General features: G+C 38.9%; 2 protein-coding genes across 3 annotated transcripts in view; both read right to left on the minus strand.

Moving 5' to 3' along the window:
- LOC311097374 (lymphocyte antigen 6B-like) overlaps nucleotides 1-19372 on the minus strand; it is a 61409-nt gene extending 42037 nt beyond the window's left edge. Inside the window, exons 1-4 of one of the 2 annotated variants that reach the window (XM_084136995.1) lie at nucleotides 19147-19372; nucleotides 18790-19027; nucleotides 16648-16764; nucleotides 16365-16481 (exon numbers count right to left, since the gene is read on the minus strand). In XM_084136995.1, coding sequence (XP_083993121.1) covers nucleotides 16365-16481; nucleotides 16648-16764; nucleotides 18790-18832 — 277 coding nt within the window. In that variant the 5' untranslated portion in view covers nucleotides 18833-19027; nucleotides 19147-19372. Of the gene's footprint in view, nucleotides 1-16364; nucleotides 16482-16647; nucleotides 16765-18789 lie in introns of both variants that reach the window. The other variant, XM_084136994.1, reaches the window with a different exon arrangement.
- LOC311097749 (urokinase plasminogen activator surface receptor-like) lies at nucleotides 7343-8969 on the minus strand. The gene is made up of 5 exons (XM_084137607.1): nucleotides 8847-8969; nucleotides 8645-8761; nucleotides 8247-8378; nucleotides 7946-8053; nucleotides 7343-7821 (listed from the first exon to the last, which is right to left on the minus strand). The coding sequence occupies exons 1-5, from the start codon at nucleotides 8893-8895 to the stop codon at nucleotides 7634-7636; spliced, it is 594 nt and encodes a 197-aa protein (XP_083993733.1). The 5' UTR covers nucleotides 8896-8969; the 3' UTR covers nucleotides 7343-7633.

A 19372-nucleotide genomic window follows, 5' to 3' on the forward strand; every position in this document is an offset into this window, starting at 1 on the left:
AGAAAGTTTGGACCATAAAGTTTTTTGCTAGGCGGTTGCTAGGATATTTCTGGTGGTTGCTAGGGTCTTTTGGGTGGTTGCTAGGCGGTTGCTAGGGTATTTTGGGTGGTTGCTAGGGTGTTCTGGGTGGTTGCTAGGCGGTTGCTAGGATATTTTGGGTGGTTGCTAGGGTCTTTTGGGTGGTTGATAGGCGGTTGCTAGGGTATTTTAGGTGGTTGCTAGGGTATTTTAGGTGGTTGCTAGGGTATTCTGGGTGGTTGCTAGGCGGTTGCTAGGGTATTCTGGGTGGTTGCTATGGTGTTCTGGGTGGTTGCTAGGCGGTTGCTAGGGTGTTCTGGGTGGTTACTAGGGTGTTCTGGGTGGTTGCTAGGCGGTTGCTAGGATATTTTGGGTGGTTGCTAGGGTCTTTTGGGTGGTTGATAGGCGGTTGCTAGGGTATTTTAGGTGGTTGCTAGGGTATTTTAGGTGGTTGCTAGGGTATTCTGGGTGGTTGCTAGGCGGTTGCTAGGGTATTTTGGGTGGTTGCTAGGGTCTTTTGGGTAGTTGCTAGGCGGTTTCTAAGATATTTTCGGTGGTTGCTAGGGTGTTCTGGGTGGTTGCTAGGCGGTTGCTAGGGTATTTTGGGTGGTTGCTAGGGTGTTCTGGGTGGTTGCTAGGTGGTTGCTAGGGTGTTCTGGGTGGTTACTAGGGTGTTCTGGGTGGTTGCTAGGCGGTTGCTAGGGTATTTTGGGTGGTTGCTAGGCGGTTGCTAGGGTATTTTGGGTGGTTGCTAGGGTGTTCTGGGTGGTTGCTATGGTGTTCTAAGGTATTTTGGGTGGTTGATAGGGTGTTCTGAGTGGTTGCTATGGTGTTGCTAGGGTGTTCTAAGGTATTTTGGGTGGTTGCTAGGGTGTTCTGGGTGGTTGTTAGGCAGTTGCTAGGGTGTTCTGAGTGGTTGCTATGGTGTTGCTAGGCGGTTGCTAGGGTATTCTGGGTGGTTGCTATGGTGTTGCTAGGCGGTTGGTAGTTGTCAAAGATGGTTTATATGGAGTTAATAACGAGTGCCTTCAGTACGGCACTCGGCCTGCGGCCTCGTGCCTATGGCCGAATAGGCACAAGCATGGAGCAATATCGCAAGGCCACGAGTGCAATATTGCTTTAAAAAATAAAAAAAATATAAAAAAAGGTTTTTTTTGGGTTTATGGTGGTTGCTAGGGAGCTCTTAGTGGTTGCTAGGGTGCTGTAACTGGTTGCTAGGGTGTGGCTATGAAGATTTTAGGCCATTACTTATTGGTTGCTTGATAATATAAATCCTCTGAGGGAGAGAGAGAGGGAGAGATGCAGGGGTGTCAGGCCCTTTGGAGTCTGTGTGTGTGAAAACGGCAGTTTGGATTCAAATGTTTTTAGAACTCCCCAATGTAAGTCAATGGGAGTTTTTCCGAGTTTTGATCGGCATTTTTAGGAAAACCGTAAGTCCGATCAGTCTGAAAAGATATAGCAACTAACTTCAGATCAGTTTGAGTGTCTGAGCCGAGTTTGGAGTATGTAGAGTTAAAGCTCTAGGACGAGTTTGAGTCAACAGTTTTTAACAGAAGAATAATAATAATAACTAGATGCGAAAGTTCGTCGAGACAAACTTTAAGTTGGCTTGAGAAAGTTTGGACCAGAAAGTTTTTTGCTAGGCGGTTGCTAGGGTATTCTGAGTGGTTGCCAGGCAGTTGCTAGGATATTTCTGGTGGTTGCTAGGGTCTTTTGGGTGGTTGCTAGGCGGTTGCTAGGGTATTTTGGGTGGTTGCTAGGGTGTTCTGGGTGGTTGCTAGGCGGTTGCTAGGGTGTTCTGGGTGGTTACTAGGGTGTTCTGGGTGGTTGCTAGGCGGTTGCTAGGATATTTTGGGTGGTTGCTAGGGTCTTTTGGGTGGTTGATAGGCGGTTGCTAGGGTATTTTAGGTGGTTGCTAGGGTATTTTAGGTGGTTGCTAGGGTATTCTGGGTGGTTGCTAGGCGGTTGCTAGGGTATTTTGGGTGGTTGCTAGGGTCTTTTGGGTAGTTGCTAGGCGGTTTCTAAGATATTTTCGGTGGTTGCTAGGGTGTTCTGGGTGGTTGATAGGCGGTTGCTAGGGTATTTTGGGTGGTTGCTAGGGTGTTCTGGGTGGTTGCTAGGTGGTTGCTAGGGTGTTCTGGGTGGTTACTAGGGTGTTCTGGGTGGTTGCTAGGCGGTTGCTAGGATATTTTGGATGGTTGCTAGGGTATTTTGGGTGGTTGCTAGGCGGTTGCTAGGGTATTTTGGGTGGTTGCTAGGGTGTTCTGGGTGGTTGCTATGGTGTTCTAAGGTATTTTGGGTGGTTGATAGGGTGTTCTGAGTGGTTGCTATGGTGTTGCTAGGGTGTTCTAAGGTATTTTGGGTGGTTGCTAGGGTGTTCTGGGTGGTTGTTAGGCAGTTGCTAGGGTGTTCTGAGTGGTTGCTATGGTGTTGCTAGGCGGTTGCTAGGGTATTCTGGGTGGTTGCTATGGTGTTGCTAGGCGGTTGGTAGTTGTCAAAGATGGTTTATATGGAGTTAATAACGAGTGCCTTCAGTACGGCACTCGGCCTGCGGCCTCGTGCCTATGGCCGAATAGGCACAAGCATGGAGCAATATCGCAAGGCCACGAGTGCAATATTGCTTTAAAAAATAAAAAATATATAAAAAAAGGTTTTTTTTGGGTTTATGGTGGTTGCTAGGGAGCTCTTAGTGGTTGCTAGGGTGCTGTAACTGGTTGCTAGGGTGTGGCTATGAAGATTTTAGGCCATTACTTATTGGTTGCTTGATAATATAAATCCTCTGAGGGAGAGAGAGAGGGAGAGATGCAGGGGTGTCAGGCCCTTTGGAGTCTGTGTGTGTGAAAACGGCAGTTTGGATTCAAATGTTTTTAGAACTCCCCAATGTAAGTCAATGGGAGTTTTTCCGAGTTTTGATCGTCATTTTTAGGAAAACCGTAAGTCCGATCAGTCTGAAAAGATATAGCAACTCGAGTCAGATCAGTTTGAAGGTCTGAGCCGAGTTTGGAGTATGTAGAGTTAAAGCTCTAGGAGGAGATTGAGTGTAATTTTTTGGTAAGAAGAATAATAATAATAAGTTTAAATAGGATTTCAATATGTTGGCTCTCTCAAGCCAACTTAATAATAAGTTTAAATAGGATTTCAGTAAGTTGGCTCTCTCAAGCCAACTTAATAATAATAAGTTTAAGTACAATATCAGAAAGTTGGCTCTCTCAAGCCAACTTAACTACTGCGGAAACAAAGACACCTACATCTTGGATGCCCTTGAGGTAAGCTAAAACATATCAAAAATTAATTTCAAAGTGAACTATCCCTTTAAATTGACCTCAGTAAAGTCATTCAGTAGCTTGTCATTTAGAAAAAAAGAACTCAAGAGGGTATTGTAAAATATGTTATATAGGCTATATTAACTATTTTAATGATTGTATTCAACTGTTCTTTATTTATTGTTAGTGAATTTGATAGTGTACCAATTTACACTGTTCACAGCATTAGTTGAGAATTATTTCCTTTAGAATAATTGACGTAACGTTATACCTGAAATATTAAATTAATCAATATCGAAGAGAAGCGAATGGAGATTCAGAATAAAAACAAGACCTTGTGAATCTGAATTGAATTGTGAAATCTGGATCGAGAGCTAGACCTTCATTGCATGATGTATTGCCGTGCGTGCTCTGTTTCTGACGCACTTCAAGCACTCGATGGGCGGGGGAAGATTGATGAGCCGGACTTTTTTTTTTTTTTTGCTTTATTTGGTAGTATTTCGAATTAATGGTTTTAAAATAGTATTATAAAAAAAAATGTAAAAAATAAAATAAAACAAAAATTTACTCGTTCACTCATTCTGGCGCCCCTATGGATGAGTGGCGCCCCTAGCATTTCCGCGGGCCACGATTGTGACGATCAGCGGCTGGAGTGCCCGCGTGAGCCACTGTGGGGCACTCCTTCTCTATTTATCTTTTCATCTTATAGCTTTACCTGGACTGATTATGCTTTATGTCATTCACCTGTTTCAGATTATGCTTGTTAGAGTCTCTGATTTAAGCCTTGGCTTTCCTTTGTCTCATGGTGAAGTGTTGTTAGACTGTCACGCTGCAAGTCTGTACAATTACCTTGTATCTTGTTCTAGTCTGAGTATCCCTGTTTCTTGGACACCTTGCCTGTATCTAGTTTACCCGTTTGCCTTGTCCCTGTTTTGTACTTCTGCTGTATTGGACTGCTTACCTGGACTCTGACCCTCTGCCTGAGTATTCGTTGTGTTATTTGGATTATCCTTCATTAAAGCCTGCTTTTGGATCTCCTCTGTCTGTGTCCTCGTGCAGTTGCATGACAGAGATATTTTTTTTCCCAGGATGGTAGGGGAAGACTCATGAATATTCATTAGGGAAGTCATCCCTGATTGGTCTGATGACCTACCCCTAACCCCACCCCTAAACCTACCTGTCACTGGGGGTCTTATGACCTCCATAACCCCGCCCCTAAACCTACCCGTCACTGGGGTTAAGACCAATCAGGGATGACTTCCCTAATGAATATTCATGAGTCTTCCCCTACCATCCTGGGAAAAAAAAAATTGCCCGCGGGCTGGCCCTGATTACAGTTAGGCTACATGATGTATTGCTAGCTAGTTACACACTTAAAGGCAGGGTAGGTAGGATTTTTCTAAAAAAAAAACATTCCAAATTTGTTTAAACTGTCTTTATATACCAATACATAATTAAAATGTAAGTACTCTAAAAAAGAAAATATAAAAATCGAGTGACTGTAGACCTTTTAATCTGCAATAAACACAGCACATTATTTCCATTCACTCCCACCCCCTCCCTTCTGAGCTCCTTCCAAAGCGACGCCCCCAAAACACATGAACGCGCGACGCCAAACGCTCAGGCTCAGCTGGAAGACGCATTTATTACCTGAGATGAGTGGAGAGGAGCGCAGTACATACAGTGACATCATGTCAGAATCACATGTAATAAAATACCTAACTTTATCACTATGAATATAAACAAATAAGATTTCTTTTAGTACTCACTATCAAGCTAGCATATCGATAATGGTAAAGTTTCATTCAGTAACGAGCTATATTTATAAGGCAAAACTAAAAACAGGTTGCATTGATACACGTTTTTCCATTACCATCAGTTACACTGTGATGAAGGTGAATTTCGTGTAAGATTCATAACATATACGGTGTTTTGCATGTAAGAGTTTCCATGATGAAAACATTGTTGACTCTAATGAAGACTAACGTACACTCCGAGTCCGGAGACAAGTACCGCATCGTCGGTTCGAGGACAGGTCCGGGGTTGAGGGCGGAGCAGAGGAGGTCGTTCAAGAGTGCGGGCAGGGTCCGAGGAAGTAGGTTTTGCCTTGTTTGCCTTCGCTGACTGCATATGCAGGTGCTTTGAGCTGAATATTTCCGGGAACGGTGACATGTGATGAGTGCACGCAGGGCAGCGCACGCAGTGGTGCTCGGGCACGAGACATGAAGGCATCTGATTGGTTCTTTACATTCGCACCGAATGGCAGTGATTGGTCAGAGTTTTTACCGTCCTACAGCTGCTACAGAGGTCAGATTTTTTTCATTCCTTTTTCTGAACACATAATGTATTGACTACTCTTAGGATGGAAGGACCATTTCACCCAGTATATAAAAAAAATGTTTCTGAACAGGATTACCTACCCTACCTTTAAAACAAATATTATTGAGCAAAAGTATTAAGCATTTTTTTTTTTTTTTTTTTTTTTGTATTAAGTGGAAATTTAGTTTGTTGTAAAGGCTCCTTTAAGAGACGACCTTTGTTCTGACATTGATTCGTGCATCATCTTGACTGAGCTCCCTTCACGGTACGTTCACACGGGGCGTCAGCGTCAACGCTTGACGGAAGGCGTGGCTGAAGTTTGGCACTGACGCCATAGTCATAGTCAGCGTCAGCCAATGAAATTAGACAGGAACTCAACAACAAGCTTCATTGTCATTCAATGGTCATAAAGGACCGGGTGATTGCCCACCGCAATAATTAGTTTCTCCTTCATTTTAAAATTTATCCTCAGTTTGCTGCTCTTGAACAGGATGAACGTGATTGGCTGCCGCCTGGCTACTGTATTTGCATAGAGCGATCTGATTGGCTGACGCTTCCGTCGGCGGCGCTTCACTGGCGTTGCTTGCGGCAGAAGTTGAAAAATTCTCAACTTCTGCCGCGAGCAACGCCAGTGAAGCGCCGCCGACGGATCCACAATTCTTTTCGGCAACGCTTGACGTCACCCATTCAAAGTCAATGGGAAGCGTTGACGCTGACGCCCCGTGTGAACGTACCGTTAGAGTGAAGCTTCCGTGCCGTTGCCTGCTGAACTTATATGTTGCGTCGATGGTTGAAAGGACATTTATTCCTATTTATCTGTGCTATTTTCTAAAGAAGTTACTTTGAGGTGTTAGACATTGGGCTACAAGTAAGCCTGTTTGCCTTATGTTTGTGTTTATAGAGATCGTTATTTATAGTTATTTATAACTGCGTCACACACGCATGTCCCGCAACTGTTTGTTCTGTTAGTCTAGCTTAATGACGCATATGTGATTATTTCTTCTTTATTGAGATGTATATCACTGGTTTGGTTTTCGATGATTCCTTTGTGATGGGATTTTGATATTTTGAATTGTTTATACCAGACGAGCGATTACAATCTGATGTGCTGCGTTATCCATATAGAGAGTGATGTTTATCATGTAGATGATTATATGGTGGTCTATAATGTAGGCTATAATGTTAATTTGACACCTTATTTTCCTTTATTGGATTGTATAGCCTATTCCATGGTGAAATGTTACTGATGAGGATTTAGAATGCTTTGGCTGCCTTTATGTCAATGGATGTTTATTATTGTTTATTACATGGCTTGGTTGAATGTAGAATGCGCTCTGTTATTTCTTGATAACAGACCGCATTCTACATTAGAATTCAACCAAGCCATGTAATAATTCTTGATAACAGACCGCTGCTAAGTACAACACACGGTTGCCATGAAAAACAGAGTGTACATATATGCCCAGCTATTTTTGTTATTCATTAGCCTTTATTGTTTCTTGTTTTTCAGACTAATGTCTCTAATGCCTTTAATTGATACCTGAAATACCTGTTCCTCTGCAGCTTATCCTTTATCAATACATAATCTAAACTTGCATACCTGTCTCATATCCTTATATTAAACTGTGCTCGGACAGGCACCCAGAGGGGTTCACTTATTTACTAATTTTATTACGATTCAGATCCAGGCAGTCAAAGTCTCTCAAACATAGTTTGTGGGACAAATGCAAAACAAAACAGGTGAAAATGTTTCTTTTTTAATAATTAAATAATGATCATACTAGTTTTTTTCTGGACATGATGATGATTTAGTACTTTTTTATTTAAGAAAATAATATTGCACTTTCTTTTGGATTTTTTACATCATGATTTAAAAATGAACCCTGAAACAAGGTGATGAATACATACATTTCCTGTATAAATTCAGTTTATCACATCTGAACACAGTCTAGTACAGAAAAAAAACAAGTTATTATTAAGTTATTATATTCAGTACAGAGTGTCTGATTGTAGAATGTGAAGCTCTGCTGTATTCAGTGCATCATGAAGTAGGAGAGCAGAGAACAGCAGAGGAACAGGAAGCTCTGGGTGACACTCTGAGCCCCGTTACACAGGTTCCCCTCACAACATGTGACGTTCTGAATATCAGGAATAAATGTGGCGTCACAAATAGATGTAGTCGCACAGCCTTTTACAACAGCTGACAGGCTTCCAACAGTCACTGATGAAAAGAAAGAAAACAAAGATTAAGCTGGCAGTTGCTGTATGTGATTTTTATCAAATATTTAAATTTATGGTGGAGAAACAAAAATAACAACAATCTTCGTCCTTTTCCAGATCCTCACCTGTTGCTTTAACACACCGATCTTCAGTCCCTGAACAGCTCACTGTGTTTGAGCAGGCCTGTCCATCACAATAGTAACATTTCCTTCCATTGGGGATGTTAGAGGGATCTACAGGAGGAAAACATGTACTAGTATATATAATATAATGTAACTACACTCCTTTAGCTGATCCATTCAATCAGTTCACAACAGAAGAGCCACACCCTGTATTTTATTTCCTGATTGAATGTCCTTTGGAAGTAAAATTAATGTTGACTTTAAAGAAGATAGTCATTTGCACAAGGTCAGGAAAGCACAATACCTGGAGCATCTTGGACGTTACACTGGTCTGTGTTACAGCAGGAAGAAGACATCTTTGAAATGCCGAAGTTCATGGACCCACTTTGACAGTCAACAGTACAATCTTTAGCCTTCGTTTTGAAACTAATTTGATCTAAAATATGAATGATGCAGAAAAGACCAGCACATGTTATTCTGATGGAAAAATGATAAATGTTAAAAATTGATCAGTTTTCTTATTTCAAATGTTTTTAATAATACAATTGCCATTGTTAGCAAAACAATCGGATAGAAAACAAATTAAACAGCAGAAATAAATAGAATATTCTGTGATTGATTTAGTAAATTCTGCCAAGAAAACGAGTCACAGTTATATGAGAAGTTACATTTACACCACTCGATCTGTCATGCTGGTCTTACCTTGTGGTATCACTGTTAAACTCGCGCACTTGGAAGATCCACTGGGACATGTTTTTAACTTCTGATTGGCACAAGAACCTATCAGACTCGTGCACTTATAACAGCTGAGAGAGTGTCCTTTAGTAAGAGAAAAAGAAGGAAAGAGACATCAATTATCTGTATTTGTACCCAGTAACATCACAAACACTATTTGTCTTCGTACCTGCAGTGAAGAGAATGAACAGGAGAAAAACTGAGAGTTGCAGATCCATATTCGATCAGGAGGAGAGTAAAATAATGTGTCTGTTTCAGTGCCATTTTATAGCTTATCAAAAGGGGAGGGTCTTCATGAGAAAATGAAAGTAGAGAAGCAGAAACTTAAAACTACACAATTTACTTAACACTTAACAATAAAAGAAAGTTTGATAAGGAAATTACAAGCACTCTGCAGGTCTACCTAAACCAACCTTTATATTCACCCAAAAATCATTCACTCGCCCTCATGTCATTCAAAACCTGTATGACTTTTTTCCTCAGTAGAACATAGACATGTTCTAGAAGAAAGAAAATCATATATAATGTAGTTTACACATGCTTTAGGGATTTGTGACCATTTGGGGAGGAGGATGGAAAGTTATTGAGAAACCAGTTTAAACACTGAAGGATTGTAATAGCTGCAGTTACAGTAAGTAGTATATGATCATAATATGACATTAAACATCCTGATCAAACAGGACCATAAGTTTCATTTCCTCTGAAATCAACAATCAGACTTGAGACATTGCGAAACACAAAAACAGCCTTTAATGATCTTGAACACCAGAGCTTCATCAATTTGATCACGTTTTCAAGCACATGACTAAAAGTAATCCATGCATTTCCCAAGCTTCATGTCATCTGTAGGTTATGGGATGCTGGAGGCTATGGGGTAAACATTATTTTTCGTTCTTTCTTAGTTTTTAAAAAAAGCAAGGAGTAGGTTGAAAGCAAGAACAATAGCTATAGAGAACTTCAAAATAAATACAACCAATTTAAGAACAAATAAATGGTCTGACATAAAGCACAGGAAAAAAGGGTTACAAATCCTTGCAAATATATATACATTTATATAAATTAATATTTTATTAGAAATTTCTCACATTATACGAATGGAGACTTCATTCATATAACGTGATATATTTCTATTAAAATATTAATTTATATAAATGTATATATATATGCAAGGATCATACAATCTCTTTACAAAATGTTGCAAGTGCAACATCATTTATGTGAAAGATATGGTAAACTCTTTCTGGGAATAGTGACATGCAACATGCAAATACGTACTGTAGTGACAAAAGTAAAAATTAAATTTTTCATTGAGACCTAATAAATTGTTAGAGCTGCAAAAAGAAGATGGTCTGAGGCAAATGTTTAAAGTAAATCTTTGTTGTTGTTTTTTAAATAAAATGTTGTATTTTAATTGTGATAACCTGATTAACCTCCATAAATCTGCAAACTTTTAAATATGTAGGCTATTACATGTTAGATCTGATGGTCTCAATCAACCTTTTGTCATTACATGTGTAGCAGATCCATTTCTGTACATAAAGAATTCCAGACAGCAAGATGGCTTCAAAACGACTGCATTTATTGACCCTGGAAACATATGGGACAATTGATCAGAATAATATCCGTTGCGCCAACCAAGAGTGAGAAGAAAACAAGTACGTCGTGCATCGCCGGCGTCCATTTGCGATCTGAGGCTGACGTAACTTTGACTCCTGCCAAATTATTACCCCCCTAGTATTGGTACACTCTAAAAACTGCTGGGTTGTGTTAACCCAATTTTGGGTCAAATATGGTCTCACCCAACGTTGGGTTAAAAAATGCAATTTAAAAATGGACAAATTGCATTTTGGACAAAATCAAAAATGCAATTTAAAAATGGACAAATTGCATTGGTTACATTAAAAATGTAAACCAACAGCTGGGTTTGTCCATTTTTAAATATAATTTTTAACCCAACGTTGGGTGAGACCATATTTGACCCAAAATTGGGTTAACACAACCCAGCAGTTTTAGAGTGTAGGTTTAGGATTAGTTGTGGGGGTGGGGTTAGGATTAGGGGTGGGGTTAGGATTAGGCAATCAGGTACTGACTTCAACGAGGGGGGTAATAATTTGGCAGGGGGTCGAAATTCGGCACAACACCGGCACGAGGCTCGGATCTCGAAGACCAGAGAACGCTAGTGTGAACGTGTGAACTTCATTTCTGATTTCGTTTTTCTGTGTGATTATGATTTTGAACATAGAAAAGAATAAATATCCCTTGTGAAATTAACTTTTTTTCTGGGATTATTCTTATAATTTGTTGTGTAACAGGTGGTTACTTTTTCTACTATCCTGGGTTAAGTTAATTTTTGACAGGTTTAATCCTGTATGGCGCCCGAAGGTTTTCTTTAAAATAATTTATTTAAGTTAGGGCGGCCACCACGGTTACAGATGAAGATATTGCCCTCAGAAGTTACTGGTACGTTTTAGTTGCTGTTTGAATAAATAGCTCAGTGTTTAGTTTTTTTCCTAGGTGGATAGGTCTGCTATGCATTTGCTAATATGACTTACACTGATGTTACAGTACATATACTGATGTTAACCACTGTAACATGATGCTGACACTGATTTCTAGCAACTTCAGCACTGGGTATATAGTCAAAGTCTAAATAAATCTGTTTAAAATCTGTTTTAAAACAACTATAAAACATTGTCCAATGCATCTGCAAAAAACACAATTATTCATTATAACATACATACAACATTGCATTAGCATTGTTTTTATTTGCATAATGAAGCTGTGTATTTATTTCTGATTTCCTGAACAATTTGGCTTCATTGTTATGATGTAAATGATCTTTGAAAAGTTTGAAAAAAACATGTTATGAACATAAAGTTACTTTGTCTTGAGCTGACCAGCCAATTATGGTAGTGTTTGTTGATTAGAGTTTATATTTGTTCAAGCTTGACAACCTTATTGCCTTTTTGATAAATTGTTTTAATTTATATTTCTAAATACAGGAAAATACAAAGATTAAATAGTTAAAAGGGATGCTTATAAGAGAGCGTACATCTGAAACTGCTGAGTCTGTGAAGGGTTTTGATTATATTACCCACCAGGTAGGCTACATTGTACTCAGCATACTGTCATTCTTAAAAAGAAAACAAATCATTCATCATAATTTGCCTGCCGTGTGTGTGTGTGTGTGTGTGTATTAGCCTTATATGCATTATTTTTGTATATATATATATATATATATATATATATATATATATATATATATATATATATATATATAAAGCTGCTATAGAAAAAAAATTAAATCTGAAGAAGAGATTGAAGAGAGTAGTAAGTATTGTTTAATGTCATATCACTCTGTTATAGAGATTTTTGAATCAGGCCTAATGAAAGGTGATTCGGTCAGTCTTGTTAGGAAAATGTTAGCAACGTGTCCATTTCAGTTGGCTAATTGTGCTTCCTTTGAGTCATTCATGTAAAAATCTGTTTATTGAATTGTTTTTTGGTAAAGCTGCAAGTCACTTGTCCTAGTTGTCCTTGCATATAATATTTTGCACAACTTCATGTTAGCATGACCACAATAGACACGTTCATAGGAAGTACCCTAGGTTTAAAAAAAACCACAATTAGCAATATACAACATACCCTCTAATACTCACAGGTCGCTTTATTGCTGCAAATAACTATATCAGTGACTTTTTGATTGAACTCTGCTGACTGTAATTTGTGTTAGGCTTCTTCTAATATCATGTTCAATGTAGGCTAACCCATAGAGTGCTTTATAGTGTAAGCTGGCGCTCGATCGGCCCAAAGCCGGCATCCGACCAGCGCGGAAGGTCTTTACGTGTTACTGTCCTTTTCTCGAGGCAAAGTATTTTTTGATTAAATGCAATACATTTGAATATGTATTCTCTCGTTATTTCATCTGACTCCATAAATGAAAAGGTTTTAATGGTACAGTGGGTACGGAAAGTATTCAGACCCCCTTAAATTTTTCACTCTTTGTTATATTGCAGCCATTTGCTAAAATCATTTAAGTTCATTTTTTTTCCTCATTATTGTACACACTGCACCCCATATTGACAGAAAAACACAGAATTGTTGACATTTTTGCACATTTATTAAAAAAGAAAAACTGAAATATCACATGGTCCTAAGTAGCAGACCCTTTGCTGTGACACTCATATATTTAACTCAGGTGCTGTCCATTTCTTCTGATCATCCTTGAGATGGTTCTACACCTTCATTTGAGTCCAGCTGTGTTTGATTATACTGATTGGACTTGATTAGGAAAGCCACACACCTGTCTATAAGACCTTACAGCTCACAGTGCATGTCAGAGCAAATGAGAATCATGAGGTCAAAAGAACTGCCTGAAGTGCTCAGAGACAGAATTGTGGCAAGGCACAGATCTGGCCAAGGTTACAAATAAAATTCTGCTGCACTTAAGGTTCCTAAGAGCACAGTGGCCTCCATAATCCTTAAATGGAAGACATTTGGGACGACCAGAACCCTTCCTAGAGCTGGCCGTCCGGCCAAACTGAGCTATTGGGGGAGAAGAGCCTTGGTGAGAGAGGTAAAGAAGAACCCAAAGATCACTGTGCCTGAGTTCCAGAGATGCAGTCGGGAGATGGGAGAAAGTTGTAGTAAGTCAACCATCACTGCAGCCATCCACCAGTCGGGGCTTTATGGCAGAGTGGCCCGACGGAAGCCTCTCCTCAGTGCAAGACACATGAAAGCCCGCATGGAGTTTGCTAAAAAACACCTGAGGCCATCCTTAAAAATATTCTTGTTTGCCGTAACCCGACCGACCCTGTCAATTTAGCACCGACCCAATTATTTATTTTTTTCCCCTTTTAGTCCGACCGACTTGCCGGTTGTAAACTTGCGTTAAGACCGACCGATTTTTTTTTTAACTCTTCAAACAACTAATACAAATGCAATAAAATAATAGTTATTAAGTATTGTGAATATAAATCGCCTAGACCTACATACAAACATAAGCTACGTTCTTTCTTTTAAATAAAAACCCGTGGCGCGTCATCTATGATTATGTTTACACCATTGGTTTACGCATCACATACGGCCTGTAGGCTAAGTTCGCTTCGTTTCATTCACTGTCAATGGTTCGCGCTTGGTAATGATGGCTGCGGCTTTCAAGGCCGTAACCAGGGTTTGAAAATTAGTGAGGTCCGGGGTGAGGTGCAGGGCCGGATTAAGAATTCGGAGGCCCCTGGGCACAATGTGTTGTAGGCCCCCCTTAGGCAGGCCAAATGTATAGTTTGTCCAAGGATATTTTAATTTTGCATTAACAGTTTTAGTTTACTGACTTAAAAGGAACTTTGTTGTAAATTTCATAAATGATCGTTCTTTCCCATAGGATTTTGTAAAACTATGATGGGTGGACCTCTGTCCCTCTAGGGGGGTTCGGGGGCATGCTCCCCCGTAAGAAAATTTTGTACATTTTAAGGTTAAATGCATCAATCTGGTGCTCTTTGAGAGCTCAAAATTAAGACCTTCAACGGGCTTCAACCCATGAACTGTGCACAAAGAAAAAACATTGACTTGTACCTGGACATTAAAGGGGGCTCAAACTTATTTTTTAGTTATGATATAGAGTTTCAGTCTACATTACATTATCACTGGTGTTTTAGTATGCCAAACAATTAGTGATATATATATATATATATATATATATATATATATATATATATATATATATATATATATATATATATACTGTATATAAGAATATGACACATAGGCCTACTGATGATGAATAAAGTATAAGGCTATTAAATAGCAGTTCCAAAATAGTTTTTGTAAATACAAATAAGTTGGTATGTCAGACCACAGTCATTTAGAAATATAGTGCAAAAACACAGTGAAAATAAGTGGCATTTTTGGGTTAAGGAAACAACAGTAACCATGGTAAATACACAATACTAACATGAGCTGTTAATGAACATGACCACTGATCCTGATGAATAGAATGAAAATTGAATGAATAAACCTGCATGTAAATCATTCCAAACATGAAGTAAGTTGCGGAATTTATTGGCACTTTTTGGTAATTTCATGACTTACAAATTGACATCAACTACGATGTTGTTGCATCATGCTTGTAGTTTCTTTTGCGCTTTATTTATAATAAAGTGACAAGCGCTCTGCCGCATTTGCGCGTGTAATTCAAGAGGACGCGCAACGAGACTGACGGGACAGGAAAGTACGTTTTTTTTTAGGTGAGACTTTTTATTTCGTAACAAGTTACAAATAACGTTAGAATAATGATACAGATCTGTATTATGCTATTGTTTTTGATAGTGTTGTACATTTCTTACAGATAATCATGATCATTGCGTTTGTCTTACCGAATTTGGTATCTTCCTGTCAGCAATTACAGTTTGTCTAAGCTTCTTCTTTTTTATTAATGCCACGAAAAACATTAAAGAAAACAAAATAATAATAATAATGAGAAATAAGTTCAAAGCTTGTGTTTTGGAAAAGAAAATTAATATATCACTGCCCCTAACATTCAACTTCCCACTTTATTTACGTCCTAAAGTGTCACAATAAATGGGAAAAACGAGTCCAAAAAGACGTATAATAGGTGGATCTGGCAGCACAGAGGCTGCACCCGCGCCCTCACTCACAACGCGCTCTCAAGCCCCGTTCATTGTTCCTTCTCTCAGCGACATGAATTGCAAACACACATATGACGCGGCTTAAACGGCTAATTAATCATTCAGAGAGCTTGAAATTTTATTTTTGAATATAAAAAAATGACCGAGGTCCGGACCTCGGTGACCTCATAGCTGGCTACGGCTTGCGTAGACTGTCAATGGAGGGACAGAAAGCTCTCAGTTTTCATCAAAAGGATCTTCATTTGTGTTTTGAAGATGGATGAAAGTCTTACAGGTTTGGAACGACATGGGGGAGAGAAATTAATGACAGTTTTTTTTTTTTTTTTTTTTGCTTAACTAACTTTTTGAACAGACAAAAGCACATTTTCATTATTTGTGGATTTGTTTCCAAATGAAAAACCCATTTCTCTTACACAATCTCAAAGTATCTCTTTTTCTGTGTATGAAAGAAATGTTTGTTTTTTGATTATTTTATGAATAATTATTTGGCTATGAAGACAATCTGCTTATAATGATGATGCAGTGTATTTGTTTCATATTTGTTTATTAAAATGCATATTTTTGAGTTCCTCAATTCATGATACAAAGATCAGCAGAGCAACAAACCAGCTTTATTCAAGTACAGCAATGCATCAGAATGTGAATCATATTCGCTGGTGTTTGCTGAAGAGCAGAATCTGGACTCACTGAAACATGAAGTAGAAGAGCAGAGGAGAGAAGAGCAGGAAGAAGCTTCCCTTATACATTCCATCAAAAAAAACATGATACAGAAATGAGTATTAATTATACTACTAGTATTACTACTAATGGTAATTAAAATTGCATGTTGATTGTTGATCAATTTTGTCACAAGCATTTGACTAATTCAAAAACTTCTTTTCACAATGTTCTGCTTTGCACTATTCTTGACTACTCTTTACATTTGATATAGTGCTCCTGAACAATCACGTGTTTGAATTATTATAATAATCGTTGTGGAAGAAGGAAAGTTAGTTGAATACATGTAAATGTACATTTTCCCACAGATAAATAAAGCCCAATACCTGCTGCATTGCAAAGGTCAGTGTCACAGCAATCGATAGACGCTATCGCTCCATTTATCATGTGGGTCCCTGGTTCACATAGAGGTAGACATGTTTTATATGTGACCTTAGTGGAACCTGCAAAAAAGATAAACTTCCTATAATAGGCCGCTAAAAAAAAACAATCCCGGAAATCATGTTCTTCTTACAAGACAAATAACTGGAGTTATGTGATGAGATTAACATATATACTTCTACTTCATATGATCACTTTCAGTAAATTTCCACTTTATACTGGACTGACCATATGATGTTTCCCCTGTATAGGTTACACATTCAGAATTTTCATATGGACATGTCTCCACTTTCGCATCACAGGAACCCGTCAAAGGCATGCAAGAGTAACACCTGAGAGAATATCCTGAAAGACAGAGAGAGACATTCAGTGACCTCAGTGTACCAAATAATACAATTCAATAATTCAATACTTGCTGTTTCTTGTACCTCCAGTGAGAAAAACGAAAAGAAGAACAACAGAGACTCGCAGATCCATCATGTGAACAGAATGAAATAACAATGTTTCCATTCCTTTTATGTCTGTTCAGAAAGGGGGTGTGTTTGACGTGGAAACTGTGTGAAGTCCTACACAAACTTGACGAACTCAAACACACACAGTTAATGATTCTCCTCCAGAATAACTAATGATCAGTTTGAATTAATGGATGATAGTAATGTAAGTTCATGGTTTTTAGTGAAAAGTATAAAATTTCTCAACATAAAATTTTCTTGACAGCTTTGAAAACTGGGTGATCTCTGGTTCCCATCATGCTTTGCATGGGACTGGCCAAGGAGAATAAATGTTGAAATTGTTAATTTATGTTTTAATGGGGGGGTTTTTTAGTAAAAGGAAAGACCTGTTAGTGTTTCTTGCTGTTGTTTGACGTCTCAAAGAGCTTCTGTTTCTGTGTTGGACTTTGTGGTTATTGTGCTGAAGAGTAGAGCTGGTGGTTAGAGTGCGGGTGGCTTCATGATGACTTACACTAAATTAAAGTGAAATGATGCAATAAAGCAGGTCAAACGTAACTATGGTTCATTCATTTTCTATGTTAAGTAAGTTATATTTGTAGTTATATTTAAGTTATATTTGAATTGAAATAGATAAGATTAATTGGTTTCAGTGCCACCACCCTGGAGGAATCAACTTTATAAAAAAGTTCCTCAAACTCAATGTAGTTTGTTATTTTTTAAAAAAAAGTATTTTTTCTTCACCAAAAAAAAAACTTTTAGGGCATAGAATATGTAGGCAAATTGAGATGCAGCAATTATGACAACCTGCCTAATATACTATTGGTCCCCCGCATGCTGCCAAAACACCGCTGACCTGCTGAGGCATATACTCTACAAGAGCCCTGAAAGTGTCCTGTGGTCTCTGGACATTATAGCAGCAGATCCTTCAAGTCCTGTTGTGAGGAGCCGACATGGATTGAACTTGTTGGTCCAGCACATCCCACAGATGATCGACTGGATTGAGATCTGGGGAATTTGAAGGCCAAGACGACACCTTGAAAACCTGGTTTTCAAGCATTGTTTGCTTGCCATCTAATCTACCCAGACCTTAACATGTGGCCTTGTTAGCAGATGATCAATGATATTCGCTCCGCATGTGATAATATTTAGGCTCATCAGTGTATAAAATGAAAAGTAGAGCCCATCAAATTCAGCTGCTATTTATTATATATTAGGCTATTATTTTCAGATCTAATAATCAAAAATCAAACAAATTTGTATACAAAATTGTTTCTTTTATTCGTAAGCTGAAATGATAGACAAAAGTATTTAAGAAGTTATATTCCTCTTTATCATCATATCTTTGTGATTTGTAACTGTGAAAAGGAAAATCCTGATTTTGGGAATGCAAATATTGTATTACTGTTAGATGTATGGTCTGTCTCCTATGTTTCAAAGTGTTTTTGTTTTTGTCCTGTGACCTTTTCCCCCAGAATGTTTAATTAGTTATGTCATTCACCTGTGCCCTGTTAATTTACTAATTCAACTCCTTTGTCTGCTCTGTATACGTTAACCCTCAGTCTTAACCTGTCCGTTCTTGTTAAAGGTTGTATCAGCGATTTCAGGCTCAAAAAAGGCCCAAACATAAATGATCACGTTCATCTAATCTTTCCTAACGATCCGCTGGCTGCCCGCCCCATAAGCAGGCCATCAAAAAAACGCGTCTCTGTAGGCAGCCTAGGCTCTGAGATCTGCACACAAAAACAATTGGCTTCACCAACCACTCAAAACCAAAATAAATAGTGTTCCAACCAATCAGCGACAGGGGGTGGGTGTTGTGAGCTTTTGCGCTCGTGCACGGCTGCACGCGAAGTATCATATATGTTTAAAAAAGATGATGGAGAGACAAAAATAACTTTGTCTTTAAGCAGATTCTCACCTGTTGCCGTAATGCAGCGATCTTCAGTTCCTGAACAGCTCATTATGTTCAAGCAGCTCTGTCCATCACAAGAGTAGTCTCAGCCTCAGACGTCACGCCCACGGAACGTTGGCTAAACGTCTGATGCATATGGTACACTTAACTGGAAACACTTCAGGAATGTCGAAGTCGTCATCTGATTGGTTGAATTTTATCGGATTTCCGGGGGGCGCGAGTGTCGCGTTTATTTTCGGTCCGCCTGGAAACAAAGCGCAGACGTGTAATTGCGTTTCCTACTGATTTACTCGGTGTTTTGATCAGATGTGGTAATGCAGACGCAATTGTTGTTATACGTGCACAAACAGATCAATGACTTACTGCTTGTTTTCTTCTCCTTCTTTGATTTTCTATGCTGACTGACTTGTTGCAGTCTATGGTTGCACGCCGATCTGTTGTTGTGGGGACATTTCCACGCAACGAAACGTGACACTGAACGAAACGAACTGTAATTGGTTGTTTGACATGTCGGTCAAACGGCCTTATGGGCGGGCCTTGGCCAAAGAAAGCTGCTATGAATTCCAGACCTTCAGCCGTCAGTCTGAAG

This window comes from Abramis brama (assembly GCF_963993115.1).
Source record: "Abramis brama genome assembly, chromosome: 15".
In the NCBI taxonomy this organism is placed as follows: domain Eukaryota; kingdom Metazoa; phylum Chordata; class Actinopteri; order Cypriniformes; family Leuciscidae; genus Abramis; species Abramis brama.